This window comes from Lissotriton helveticus, chromosome 9 (assembly GCF_964261635.1).
Source record: "Lissotriton helveticus chromosome 9, aLisHel1.1, whole genome shotgun sequence".
NCBI classification, from domain to species: domain Eukaryota; kingdom Metazoa; phylum Chordata; class Amphibia; order Caudata; family Salamandridae; genus Lissotriton; species Lissotriton helveticus.
The window spans coordinates 364,223,007-364,238,307 of NC_136070.1; the positions used below are offsets into that span (position 1 = coordinate 364,223,007).

Sequence of the window (15,301 nt, forward strand, 5' to 3'; positions counted from 1 at the left end):
TTTTGGCAGTATTGAAACCTGAAGGTTGAGATTGTAATATTATTATCCCATGTATTATCCATTCACTGACAGGTCGTTCTGACATTGTCACTGGTAATCTTTCGAGTTTTTCAATGCTCAAGATTGTATAATCAGCACCCTTTTGTGCCATACTGACTTGTCTATCAGTAAGGTTAAAGATTTGGAATAGTGACGTTGTGTTGATTAAACGCCAAGGCACATAGCCTGAACGTAGATTTTGTAACGTCCAGCCAAGCTGTACAATAGAACGCAATTGAGACTGACCGTGTTGTAGCAACAGTAAGTCTTGCGATAATATGTCGATTGCTGAAGACACAATGCTGTTCAAAGAAAAAATTCTGGAGGACAGAGTCATTAACCCATTGTCCACTACAGAAAGTGATTTTTCCAAATTAATACGGTCAATTTCCCGTATTCTCTCTGCTGTTTCAATTTGAGTAACCTTCCAGGCCTCATTGTATGCTGCATATACAGAGGCTGCTATGAAACGTTTTTGACGCTGTTTGCGCGGTCCCATAATGAAATCACGCAAGTCAGCACCATCAGTAAGTAAAGTTAGGTGTTGCTTAATTTCTGCCAGTGTGGAAGTTTGTAGCCATTGAAGGCATAATTTGCCCACACTGTAGGTGGTTATTATCCCTGGGTGGTGTTTTTGAGGATATCTAGGGTCTGGCCTGGTCATTTTGAACCCCTGTGTTTTGTTCAGGAATCTGTCTTGACAGTTATTAGTATCTGTGGGCCAGATCAACCACTGTTTCCAATCTGGATGTGTTCTGTTTTGGTTTAATACATAATTTACGTCTATCTCTTCATCTATAGAGCTATTGCTGCTCATTGTTGGCTTTGGAATAGACGGTTTATTTAAGTCTTTGATTTTGGCTAGGCCAAGACAGGTAGTTTGTTGAACAGTGTCATTTAAAAATATCATTTGTTCTGGGATCATGCAGGCTCTAAACAAAGATTCTATACCCTGTACTTGCCATTCTTTTGTACCCCAAACACTTTTCAATTCAACATTTTTGTCCCAGTAATCAAAACCAAAAGTATTCATTTTTTCAAAGAATGAGTCTGAATATATCAATTTTGTGTTTGTTATCATGGTCTTAGTTCCTGTCTTGTTTGACAATTTGAAATAAAATGCTTCAGCATTACTTGTGTTAAAACCTGAAAAGTATGAATATTTGTCATAGAAGGTTCTTGAGCTTCACTTTGGAGGGGTTGCACAATGTTCCCATTGATTATAATTTAAAACATTTCTAGGTTGTGCAGATCTATGTAAAAAATGGTTACCATAGTGGTTATAACAGTACATACTATCATAATTTGTAGAACCCTGCAAATAATCATGTTTGGTAAATTTAGCAGACATTACTAAGTCAGACATCATATTATTAATGCTTTCGAAGTCCCAATCATCAGCAAATGAGCTTGGTTTTGCAAAGTCACTCAATGAGATCTTAATTTGGTGTGGATATTTCAGGATTTCGACCGGACCATAAATTTCATAGTCAGTGTTGTCCCAGGCTATCCCACCCGGTATCGGATTGGCTGTGAAGTTGACTGAAGAAAGTTCTCTTTTCTCGACGTGTGAAGATGTGTGTGGTTTGAGGATCAAGTTGATTTTCTGACTTGCTGTGTCCATTTTAGCATATTTTCCCTCAATGAAGCGTCCCAAAGTTAGTACCACGATGAGCCAAAGTATGAGGATAAATGCACCAAAACCCACCCAAAATTCGATCCATGGAGAAATCAGATATGTTTCTTTTAGTTGATTCAAAAGTTCTTTTGCTTTATCTTTAAAGGTTTTTGATGATGGCTGTGTCTTTGATTCACTGAAGCCTTCAGAGGAATCATCGAAGTTTAGGAAGTAGCCGGATGCAGTTCTGTCAATTGTTCCAATTGTTTCTGGATTACTGTTTCTTGCATTTTCGCTTGGTACTTCATTATAGATTGCTGTGTCTCTGCTAAATGTTTATATTTGGGTTTTCAGAGGTCTGAGTTCTATTGCATTGTTGCATAGTCCTTGTCGTTCTTCTTTAGGCGTTTCGAATGTGATTAGCCTCTTTGTTAGGACCTCTGTACTGGTAGCAAACCTTGGTGTTCGGCTACTTATTGGGAGTCCACTTGGCCTACTGTTTGTTATCGGTCACATGATTGTGGTTTTACCAGGTCGATGGATACAACTCGGTTCTCCTTTTTACCAGCAAGTGGCGGTAGTACAACTGATCTTGTCCCGTTGATAGACAAGACAGGAACTGCTTTTCTGTAAGAAGGCCCAAATTCCTTCTTTACCGCGATCTTTTCCCTGACTAGATCCCCGACTTTTGGAATCCAGACAGGTCTTGCTGGGACAGGTGGTGGTTCTTCAGTGGTTGTTGGCTGTTGTTTCAACTTTATGTTGCTCAGGTCTTTTCTTGTTTTGTTTAAGTCCTGCAAAATAGCCAAACGGTCTTTGATATCAAAGCTTTTTTCTTTCACCACTGAAGTCTGACTATCAATGTCAGAGATCAACATCCTAGTTCCAAATAATAATTCGTACGCACTGAATCCCTTCAGAGAATTTCTTGGCAAGTTATTTAGACTACGTTGGACACTTATTAGATGTTTGACCCACCCAGCTCCCGAACCTAATATCCTTTCCGTTATAGATTGCTTTATGCCTTGGTTTTTTCTTTACACCATCCCGTATCCCTCAGGAAGTAAGTGAGAAGATTCCCGCTGTGCTATGCTCATTTGGCCATGTTTCCCCTCAGGCTGGAGGGCTAGAGTGAAAACAATGGTCAAACGTAGCATGCTCTTAGCGTATATGCCATTTAGACTCGCAAATCTTTGTATAACAGTCCAGACGTCAGCCGAGTGCTGGTGATCTACATTATAAGTGGAAACTAGCCTGTATATGTTAATCGCAAGCCTTCCTTTTTACTCTTGATTTTTTCTGGAGTAAAACGACGAGGTATTAAACTGTTTCTCTCCCCACTGCGATCTCTGTTGCAGTTTGGGCAGTTTTTTACAAACATGGTGTGACGCAGGCTCATGCCTGGCCACCAGTACCGTGATTGTAATTCTTCCAGAGAATCTTTTAGTTTGAGGTGTCTGAGACCCTCGCCCATATGTGCGTCTGCGATTAACAAGTTTCTCCTGTCCATGTTTGGAATCACTCTATCCCCCACTCCAGGGATTCGAGCAAAAGGGACGGAGTTTGCATCGATTATGTATGTATAATTGAGTGGATAGTTGATCGGTAGCGCTGAGCAGTCGCCTTTTGATGACGTTTTCACCGCCAGCACTGTTTCACCGTCAATGTATTTTAATGTACGCTTTTTTCGAACTACGGGAGCCGATTTAGTGGCTGCCGCTGTGGCTGTCTCAGCCAATGAATTCCCTGCAACGTGAACGCCATCACGCTGATGACTCAGTGAGTGTGTCACGTGAGTCTTTGGTAGCTCTTTTTGTAAAAGAGCTATTTGTTCCCAGAGCAGTTTCTGCTTTATTGGTGCATCTGTGTCATCTTTGTAACCGTTTTGAATCCATGTCTGCAAATCCTTGTTATATGATTTGATGCAGTAATATGAATCTGACACTATAAGTGTCGGGAATTCGCGATCCGCATTATCTAGCGCCATTTTCAATGCTAGTATTTCAGTTTGTTGTTCTGAATTAGTTTCTACTGAGTGTGTTTTTGTTAATAGAGGTTTTAGTTTACCTCCGCGCCACACTTCTTTTGTAATCCCACATGTGGGGTTGTATGCCTGTTCTCCCCAAACGGGGGGTTGAGCATGTCCGTCTGTATAAATTACACAGGCGTAATGTCGTAAAGGCAGAATGTCGATTGGCAGAGGATATGTTTCTTCATATTCTAGATTTTTTAATTCTTCTAGTTCTGGATCAAAGTAGTAGTATACTTTGTCCGTTGTAATTGAATTCACCCATTGTATCCATTCCGGATTCAATGTTGTTGTTGGTAAATTACACGGTGTTGTTAGTGCCTCAAAGGCTGATTCTGCTGTTCTGACTGTGACATGTCTACCGTCAGCTTGATCTTTTTCTCTAGCTATTGCGGTTTGAACAGCATGAACAATTTTTTCTTTAATGCTGAACTTCTTTTCAGCTTCTGTGTACAAGAGTGATTTGAATGCAATTGGTACCTTTTCTCCCTCATTAGAGGTCAGGTATGTGAATCCGCATCTCCCTGGGATTACTCGAATCACAAGATTGCGTGTGTTATCACGTGTTTCTAACTTTGTTTTAATTAGCATGTCTGTTTGTAAGGATCTCAAAATCTCTGTGTGTTTTTGAGTCCAATTGGATCTTTTAAAATCTGGTTTTATCAGATCATAAAGGGGTTTGACCCTTTCTGCGTAATTTGCAATGTATGTTCTTCCGAAATTTAGGAAGCCTAGAATCGACTGTAGGTTTTTTAGTGTTCTAGGTGCTTGGATTACGGCACATTTCTCTAGGAAATTGTCAGCCAGGCTTTTGCCTTCACTTGATAATTCATATCCTAAGAACAGGACTGTCAGATGGGCAATTCTGGATTTTTTAAAGTTGAATTTGTAACCCTCTGCTGCGAACCCAAGTATTATGGTGTTCACTCTCTTCAAGTGAGTCTCCAAGTCATCATCTGTTAAGTAAATGTCGTCGACATAAGATAATGCTTCATCATCATATATTTGTAGTAATTCTGTTACTCTCGCTGAGAATACTCCCGGGCTGTTCTTGTACCCCTGGGCTAACCGACAGAATTGTTTTTGAGTGCCATTTATTGAGAACGCAGACAAATATCTGCTCTCTGGTGCTATGTTTTGACAAAAGAATCCATTAGAGATGTCTAAGGTTGTTTTGTATTTTTTGCGCACTATGTTATTCATTAGTGCAGCACTATGCGAATTTTGCACTGCAAAAGTTTTGCAACATGTGTTAAGGTGTCGGTAATCCAAAACTAGACGATATGAATTGTCTGGTTTGGAGACCGGAAACAAAGGGTTGTTCATTTGTGAGGTGCAAGTTTCAATCACCCCCTGGTATTCTAGCTGATCTAGTATTTCTTTTACCTGTTTTTTAGCTTCTTGCTCAATTGGGTACTGCCTTTGTGCAGTAGGTTGTGATTTTAACTGGATTTTGTGAGGAGGAGAGTCCTCATCCCATCCCACGTGATTTTTATATAAAGCAGGAGCTAGAGCCACTGCCCACTTTCTAGCAAGTGTGTATTTTTTATGAATTGGGATATGATTTGAGAAGGCAGGCATAATTACTTATTCGCCATGAGGGCAATCCCTGACAAACTCTGGTGGCCAGTCTTTTTCAGCTAGAAGGATATCATAGCCCTTGGAGAGATTATCCCAAAATAGTCCCCTTATTTTTCTAGTCTTATCCCCCTCTATACGCAATGTTATTTCGTATATTTTGTGAGGTTTGCTAACTCTGGTGTCTGCAGTTTCCACTTGAAGATATTCATTCGTGTCCACTGTCTCCAGATGATTCATAAGGACTTTGCGAGCTATGCTCACTTCTGCTGCGCTGTCTAGCATTGTCAGAGCCCATTCCCCGTTTTTCAGTTGTGTCCTCAGAATTCTCGGCATTGTTAACTATTTTAATGCTGGCTACCTTCTTCTTTGGAAATTGTAATTTCTTTTTTAGCTGAGCAGGTTCCTTGTCTTTGGACTTGGCGTGCTCTTCTCTTTGTTCTGATCGTCCTCTTCTTTCCGATTTCTGCGAGGAAGTCTGAAAAGATTGAGAGGGACGTGTATCAATGTCTTGATATCTATCAGGCTTTTTTATATTATCCCTGTTTCTAAGGTTATATCTTTTCCCAGAGGGGTCACTCTGGGGTGACCTGTGTCTTTGGTTCGGAGATTTCTCTCTTCGCCTAGGAGACCTTCCTCTGGACTGAAATTTCTTTTCTTTGGGATTGGATTGTTTGTTTCCATCCCAGCTCTTTTTCTGTGATGTTGAATTATTATTAAAAAATATTTTTTCAGGACTTTCAATCAGTTGTGGTTTTACTGGTATTCCACCTAAACTATCTCTACCTAGTTCCTCATAGGATTTTTCTATGATTCTGGCAATTTCAGCTGGTTGGTCTGCTATATCTGTTTCCTTTAACCTCTGGCGGATCGCCACGTTTGCTGCTTCTCCCTTTATGTTGGCTAATAATATAGCCGAGACCGGCTTGAAGTCTTTTAGTAATTTCATACCAAGAGTTAAAGCGGGTTCTGGACCGTATTCATCTTGAATTTGTTTTAGCACATCTGGTATTACCGAAATGGATGGAACACAGTGCGTTTTTGTGTAGATGGAAGCAAAGACTGTACCCCAAGTGTCACAGTCCTCAATGTGTGGTGCGATTCCCATTGGAAGACAGATAGTCAGAATCCTGTGCTTTTCTAGCGGGGTGGTGTCTGGAAACACCGCCTCTATTTGGGTGATTTTCTGCGCTAGCCAGAATGGTATTTGTTCCCGTTTAGCCGGTACTTTACCTAGGCAGGACTGGATGTTCTGTGGTGTAATTTTATTTGTGTTCCCCTGGTGAGGGGTCAGCTGTGGGAGTTTAATCGCTGGCTGAATTGTTGAAGTCCGCATCACATACTGGACTAATTGTCTATGTATTTTTATTAATTGTTTTAGCTGTGTTAAAAGGTTTGCTACAGACATCCCGTCGATGTCTGGATGTGGTGTGTATCCGGCTAGGACCGGCCACGTTGCTCCTGGTCTACCTAAAGGACCGAGCCTGGTGATGTGATTATTATGTTTTAGGGCGCCATCAAATAAGAGCAAATGCTCTTGAAATTTGAGTGGTACTTCCACCTCCTCGAAAGGAGTGTACGTTTCAGGAGGTTCCTCTATTTTGTAATAGTGGAAGTACTTTGTTACAGGATTTGCTGCTGGAAAGTTTATCCATGAATAGTATACCTCTGTCTGCCGATATTCGTGTGCCTCAATTACGAATATGACTGTGCCACCTCTAGGTCAGTCCGTTTTCTATAAGTTTTAAGGTTATAGATTTCCTTTTGATGACCGGGATGAGTATTATATCCGGGTCTGCTTCTTGCATGGTAGCATCAGCTGCCGCGAGTTCAGTTGCTAATCTAACTGCCTCTCTTTCTTCATCACTGTCTACCATTTTACTGACAGGATGGTTATTTCTTTTGTTTGCAGATCAGGTTTCTTATGGAAACAAAGATTAGATGCACAATATTTTGGAACAGTGTATCCTTCAACGTTGACTATACCAAGAACCATACATAGGAGTTCCCTCCTGCGAGGTCTGGCGGATATAACCTTTTACCCACTCCAGACGTCTTTGGAGTATTATGGGAGAAAGGGGTCTGAGTGAGAAAGCACGACTGAGTTACTTTAAATGTCTTACGTTAGTTTTATCGCCCTTTCCAAACGCGTTGGGCGCCATGTAGTGTAGTTCCTATTATCCCAATAGGCTCTGCGCATTGGAATAATACCTTCAATAGTAAAGGCCTAGACCAGACGTTAACTAGGTCTACTACTGTCGATTTTAGACTTAAAGTTTTGGGTTTGCCAGCTAGCTCAGATTTCACTAGAAACTTTCTCGAATGTTCAGGAAGGAATTAACTTCCCTGATTAGACAAGAAGGGATTTAGTTTCTGACAACCATAGAACATGACAACTTTGCTCTCCCCTAATCAAGAGTGTATCTCGAGAGTCGTGTGAACAAAAGGCAATTTATTTTACTCAGTCAGTACGTGCATTCTTAGTCTCATCAGAATGTAGAGAAAAGGAAGAGACGGGCGTGTTCAATAAAAAGGTGTTATTTATTGATCAGTCTCTTTTCTCATACAAGAGAAATGGATCGATATTATTGCAATACTTATAGCTAAGTAAAGTGCATACATTAAAAGCAATAGTATGAAATAATACTGTAAAAACATTGATATGGTTTCTAAGCCATAAGATGTTTTAAAATGAATAAAATATATTACATACACATATACATTTGACTAAACGTACTCAACTGGTGTTTCTAAATACGCCTACCCCGTGTACCTGACCTAAGCCTAATACGTGGGCGGGAATAGAAAGTTACAGTTTAAGTTAAGTTTGTTTTTGCCAAGTGAATAACTAAAGAATTCTCTGCGAGGGGTTATTCAGTTCTGTACCTGGAATCTAGGTTGAATGAGGGATGGTATCTCTCTCTCTGGTCTCGATATTCCAGGCTGCCTGCGAGGGCTACCCGGAAGCGCCGGTGCTGGATTTCTCGGCAGGAGAAAGCAGCGCGTCTCGTTCTCAGCGCGTCAGGAAGGCGGGGCTGCGCCAGCGGGGTCTGCTCTGCTCTTCGCTTCGGCAAGTATGGCTGCTCCGTCTCGTCACCACCGCGTGTGTTTGCATAGGGCAATATCGGTAATATTTATACCTTTAAGGTGCCGAGATTGACGTAAGGATGGACATAGATACGTCAATAAGGATGTCATACGACTTGCTCGTTAGCACATTCTTTTGCTGAAGTTCTCTGTGAAATCAAAACAATGGCCGCAGGGTTTTGCCCAGGTTGTCATAGGTTTGATTTGTTATGAGAACTTCGTATGCCTTATCAGGGGCTGGAGGAATATCGCTTGTCTAATTAGATCGCAAGCGTTATGACCTAATCAGATAACACGTTCCTGTGCCGTAGTGTGACTGCGTCAGATAACGGTATCTGCATCATGGGGGTTTTCTGCCTCATGGGCTGACTGCTAGTTAACTTGTTGGTTTGTTTAACCAGAATAGGGTCAGGAATAGGGGGATCGATTCAGAACCTATAGGAATACATCACAGGAGCATAGCCAAATTTGACATCGTAGAGCATGGACGATTTCATCTATCAGGCCATCGAGTCCACAGTATCCAGGCCTGGTTTAATGATATGCCTGGTAGCATCCTGACCAACTCCGACCGCCTCACCTAAAGGACGAGTTACTTAACTTCGGTAATGAGTATCTGGTAGAGACATAGTCTAGCAGCAGATTCCTTAACTACACAGCTGAGTAGCACACCATCCAAGCCAGGCATGTTTGTTCCTTTCCTTCCCTTCAGATTCTGATCCAGAGCTTCTACCTGGTAAAATGACAACATTTTTTTTTAAATGATCCAGTGTGCAAGGAAGATGTCACTGTCTAAAAACAGCAGGATTCAACACGGCTGAGTAGCTCACTTTATAAAACCCCTGACTTCAGCTGGCAGGTAGATTCTCTGCGTCATCTGAGCCCCTTGAACCCACATCCGGTCCAGCACTGGCTTTGGGCCTTTGGCTCTGGTGCCATCAACTCTGCCGGCATCATTCATATCAACCCTAGATAAGGGTGTACAGTCTATCAAGCTATCAGAAATGAATCTCCCATGATTTCAACTGAAGTTGCTCCTGGCACCATCTAATGTACACGTTTGTCAATACCTGCGACACTTTGCCCTACTTCAGGGTTGGGTTAAGACTTTACCTTTTGGCAAAGCTTCAGAGAATGGCAAATTAGACTTAAAAAGGGCGCAGTTGGCATATGGACCTGAAGATTGAAAAAATGTAAGGACTGACTAGCCTTTAAGATCTTTTTTTTCATGGGTTTTGCTAACCGGAGCCAAGCTTCCTCAGAGATCATTAGGACCTCAGAATTGTCTAAGTTCACACAGGCATTTAAATCAAGTGTAAAATGTGTTGCATACTGGGAGCTAGGTACCTAATGATTTTGGTTACATCTGCTGTTTTCATATGAAACTCATCGTTATGCCCCGGTGTTGCTTGACTTTACCATTTTGTATTTCAAGTAACTAGCTGGGCCACCTGCAGCATTAGGAATAATTAATTTATTGGCTTTCTGAAGGCTTACCCACATGCTTACTCTCCCTACTTAAGATGTGGTTATATCACTCCTTACTCCAATCCTACCTTACCTTGGGACAGCACTATAGCTGAACAATCCTGTAAATGTTAGACTTTAAAATTAAAAAGTTCAAGAAAAACAATTGTTATATTAGAAAAAATAATTAATATTGATCAGTTAAACTGTATGATAGATTTATTTTTATCAATTTCTGTTGTATAATATAAATAATATATGTAAAATACATAACTACAAGCCCTACTTGTTTATTTACGGAAGAAGTAAGGCAGGGGCCTTCCATACATTTCAAAACTTTTGACAAAGCAGAATTCAGTTATCCTTAATTTCAAAGTAAGTAAAAATAAAGTAAGCAGAGGTTGAGTGAAGTAGTTAGCAATAATAATAATAATAATAATAATAATAATAAATTAACACCTAACTTTTTAGATTCAAACCAATAGGTATACATTTTGAAATTAAACAAAAATGATTATTGAAAGCCAATGAAATGGACTAGCTAAAATTCAAACTTCCATTGGATTAGGGAAGTAAGAATAATATCTTATCTCATAACTCCCCAGATGCTGTTTTTCACCTGCATGCTTTTTTAATCAATTACTCTAAATAAAGGATGCGTTTAATCCAACCCAACACTTACCACTATTGGAGTTCGAAGAGGTGAATTGATTGGCAGAAAAAGGGTTGAGTAAAAAGTACCATTAGGCAGTTGTCGAGTTTTACATTTCGGTGCAAGGTGAGTGAATGGGTCACTTGGTAATCTAGCACAATATCTATAAATGACAAAAAACACAATCTAAATTTCCCGAAAATAAAAGTTTAACTTTCATAAGAAACATCAGAGAAGAATCTATTTACACATTTTCACAACTGGAATATAAAAAAATAAAATGTATGATTAACAGTTCTACCTACTAAAAGTGTGTGCGTGTGTGTGTGTGTGTGTGTGTGTGGTGTGGTGTGGTGTAGTGTAGTGTAGTGTATTATTAGTGCTTGGTGCAGGATGCAGCTATATCCAGCTTCCACAGCTGTTGCGCAAGCCTGAAGATCTGCATTTTTTTTACATCACTCTCCCAATATATTGGCTAAAAAGGAATATGCTACTTACCCCCCATAAGAATCTGTTTGTGGCATGTAGTGCTGTATATTCACATGCTTTGCATAGTCCTATTCAGTATTGGGACCGGACAATATAAGTTGTTCTTTGAAGCTTTGAGTCACTTGAGGTAGAGTGACTACTCCCTTAGTCCACAATGTGCTTGTGCATCAACTTCACTCTTAAATTGTTTTCCATGCAGCAAGGTAAAAGTGAGAATGAAGTGGAGCACATCACTAAAAATATGTATCCTGTACTTTGTAGAAAAAACATGCTATTTCCCAATTCTGGGGTGGCAGGAGGGTGCCTGTGAATCTACAGCACTACATGCTAAGAACATGTGCCTACAAGAAAAGTAATGCATTCTGTTTGCAGCATGTGTGGATGTTAATGTACATGCTTTGCATCAACTATAAAGCAGTATACTTCCAACAAGGGGTAGTGGACAGATGTGGCAGATGTTTGAAATTAAGTTCCCAATAATGTTCGGACAACTAGAGCTTGCTGGTGCGCTAATATGTCCACATAATAACGTTTTGTGGATGTGCACAGTGTTGACCACATTGCTACCTTACACGTCAGCTATGGGGATGTTACCCAAGAATGTCATGGTAGCCCCCTTCTTACATGTAGCGTGTGCCCTAGGAGGTATTGAGAGCAGTCTCTTTACTTTAGCATAGCATGGTTTGAATGCATCTCACAATCCATCTGCACCCCAACACCTTAACTGGAAAGTGGAAATTGCCGGACTCCAGTATGGCTTTTCATAAGCAACAAAGTGCTGTGCAGTCTTTCATTAGAATTTTGTTTTGCTGATAGAATATTTGCATGCCCTCTTTATGTCTAGTGTGTGCAAAGCCCACTTTGGAACCGAATGAGGGATTGTCGGAAGAAGACTCTTAGTTAAATTGTCTGATTCAAACGGAAAGGAAAATCCACCTTGGGTACGAACTTCGGATTAGTACAAAGCACGCACTACTCGGTCTCCATGTACCTGATTAAATGGCTCCTGGGCAGGGAGTGCCTGTAGCTCACATGCAATAAGTATTACATTATCATTGCAACAAGAAAGAAAAAAGGAGCATGAGCATTACAGGCTTCAACATACAATGTGTTCTCATCCAATGCTTTGCAGCAGCAAAATAAAAACACTGCAGTTAGATAAATCTTTGAACTCATGTCGTAACATCAGATGTCCACATATCATGAATAATGCAGAGTAGGCATATTCTAAAACATCATAAGTACAGTTCAGCAGACACATAGCTCAGTCCTATACATAATACATCAAGGCCAGCCATTACAGGTTTTCTAGCATTAGTGGCGAGGCAGGGGAGTCTAGTGCGGGGATCCGCTGCATTAAGTGAGTATCATACATCTGCGTCAGAGAGAAGGCAGTATCAATGAGAAATGCCTGCACAACACAGTTAAGCAGCGGCTTCCAGAGGGGTAGTGTCTGACCCATCTGCATCCCGTAGGAGAAGGTAGCTTTGTAGCGGGCCCCATATATCCTTGGGTCTAGAGGTTAGTGGAAGTGTCTCGGCATAAATGGTTGACTGTTCCTGACAATAGAGCAAGTCTCCTAGCCAATTCTTGAACTTCGGAGCCCTGCCTCTGCCCCACCAACATGCCACTCTGCGCTTTGCCAGTAAAAATGATACAACCAGAAATTTGCAATATGATTTGGGTATCTGCGCAGTATAGCATAAGAGCGCCACCAGTGGGTCCCTTGCTAACGTGCTGCTTGTCATTTTCTCAAGTGCCACATGAACCTGCTTCCAGTATTCCTGCACCCTTGGGCATTCCCATGCTAAATGGAATAATCCAGCTTCTGGTCTCCTATAACTTTCACAACAATCATTGTCAGACAACTAGAACCTGAACTTTTTTGCCGGGGGTTTAGTACAGGCGGTGTAAAAATGTATAGTGTATGACACGTAGCCTGCAACTAGCAGATATCTGTGAGGTCTGGAGACAGCAGTAAGTCAATTTTTCATCAGTGACATCCTCCTCCAATTCTGCGGCCCAGTGCGCTTGGGCAGGGCTCGAAACACCTATTTGTTGCATGCGTATGTTGTTGTATAACCTAGACACTAGATGTTGACCACCCACGGATCCTAGCATTAGGTGCAGGGGTGCGAGGGTTGTGCGTTCCTGCGGGAAATAAGGAATAACTGACCGTATACCTTGTCGTAATCGATCATATAGGAAATAATCTAAAGGAGAAGGCCAAATCCCGTGAAAGAAGTGGTTCGAAGAGCGGAACTCGCCTTCATGGAACAAGTCACCCCATTCAGAGATATTAACCCTTTCGCATATCTTATGAAAGCCTTTTTCCTGCAGCAGTGGCACACTAGGGTGATAGGAGTATAGCAAGGGAGCGGCGAGTATATCTGTAATGCGGTGTCAGGCATCCACCGTACCTGTGACTGGTAGGCGGTGTTGCGCGCGTTTGAGCAGGGGCATGTGTAAGACCGGTCAACGGAATAGGGTCCGCAAGCCAATCCTCCGTAGCAACCTGCGGCATATATCTGGGGGTGGTTAATCCAATAATATGCATAGTGCGTCTGTGCACTGAGAAAATAGACCTCAAAGTCCGGTATGTCAAAGCCACCCTGAGCATAGGGTTTTGTAAGTATAGACCACTGAAGCCTTGGCTGCTTCCCTCCCCAAAGAAGTCGTAGCAACTCAGTACGTAGAGTTTTAAAGAAATAGGAGCCAGGATTATAAGGTATATTCATAAAAAGGTATAAAAATTGCGGGAGAACAACCATTTTAATGAGAGAAGCAAGGCCTGCAAACGAGTGGGGCAGGGATATCCAGTGAGTGATATTGTCAGCACGTTTCGTGATGGCTGAGCCATAGTTGAGCCGTATGGTGGCTTCCTTGTCTCCAGTCAACTGTATACCCAGATAGCGCAGGTCAGTGCCACACCATTCCAGTGGGAAATCTACCGCAAATTTGACAACCACAGGCGTTGAAGGAAAAAACTGGGATTTCCCCCAGTAAATATTAATCCCAGAGAGCCTACCAAAGACGAGGAATTCCCGTAGTATAGGGTTTAAATTTTGTTGGGGATCCCTGATATACAAGGTAATGACGTCCGCATAACGGGATAACAAGATTTGGCACAGAAAGCAACAAAACGCCCTATCGCGATGATGTTGGCTAAGTTTGGATGCCAGCAGTTCAACCGCTATAGCAAAGAGGAGTGGGGATAACGGGCATCCCTGACGCGTGCCCCTCGTAATGGAATGCGCAGAAGAGAGAAGACCATTGATCAATACTTTGGCAGTAGGCTGCTGATATAACAACTTAATCCAGGAGATGAATAAAGAAGGAAAGCCCATGCGTTGTAAAACTCCGAATAAATAATCCCACTCCACTGAATCAAAGCCTTAGTGGCGTCTACAAAAACTGTGGCTAGTGGAAAGTCAGGTGCCACATTCTGGAGTAGAGAAAACAGGGTGCGAAGATTGGGAGTTGTGGCTCTTCCTGGGACAAATACTGATTGGTAGGGATGTATGAGTTTATCCACTAGGAGGATTAACCTATTAGCCAATATTTTGGCCAGTATTTTCGTGTCACAGTTTATAAGTGAAAGCGGACTATAAGAGTCGAAAGACTCTGGGGGCTTTCCCGGCCTAAAAAGGGAAGTGATCAGAGCTTCACGCATCGAGAAGGGGAGCACTCCCCTTTCTAAGGATTCCTCATAAATTTCCTTAAGAACTGGAGCCATAATGTCTATATAGTGTTTATAGAATTCGGTGGGAATGTCATCCAAACCAGGCGCTTTCCCAATTTTCAGTTGCGTAATCGCCTCCCTAATTTCGTCCAGCCCAAATGGAAGACATAAGAACTTTCTCTGCGTGTCGCTAAACCACCCAAGCGCGACATCCTTCAAAAATTCATCCATATCCAGCGATCCGCTGCGTTGCGTGGTGTATAATGTGCTATAGTGCGAGGTAAATGTGTTAAGCATGTCAATCGTTCCTCGGTTGATAACTTGCCCAGGTCCTTTAACTTCTAGGATATGAGGGGAAAATCGAGGGCGTCTGATCACTTCGGCCAGGGCTGTTCCTGGCCGTTCGCCCTCACCATATCGTGCCCTAAATTTTATCTTGTGTGCCACAGTGTCCTCATATTCCAACAGCTTCTCCCAGAAGTCTGTCTGTACCTGTCCCACTTCCCCAGTCCCCATTTGCACCTCTACGCTCTCAGGTCCCGCTCCAGCGCCCTGAGCCTGGTTTGTATATCCCTGAGCACTCCAAAACTTTTTGCCATACAATACCCCCTTATTGTGACCTTAAAGGCCTCCCATATTGTCTCCACATTGTCTACGGGC

General features: G+C 41.8%; 1 protein-coding gene across 2 annotated transcripts in view; it reads right to left on the bottom strand.

Moving 5' to 3' along the window:
• The window catches only part of DICER1 (dicer 1, ribonuclease III), a 561,110-nt gene that overhangs the window by 330,726 nt on the left and 215,083 nt on the right, over nt 1-15,301 (bottom strand). For both annotated transcript variants that reach the window (XM_078660108.1, XM_078660109.1), the window contains exon 13: nt 10,501-10,633. In XM_078660108.1, coding sequence (XP_078516234.1) covers nt 10,501-10,633 — 133 coding nt within the window. The remainder of the gene's footprint in view (nt 1-10,500; nt 10,634-15,301) is intronic.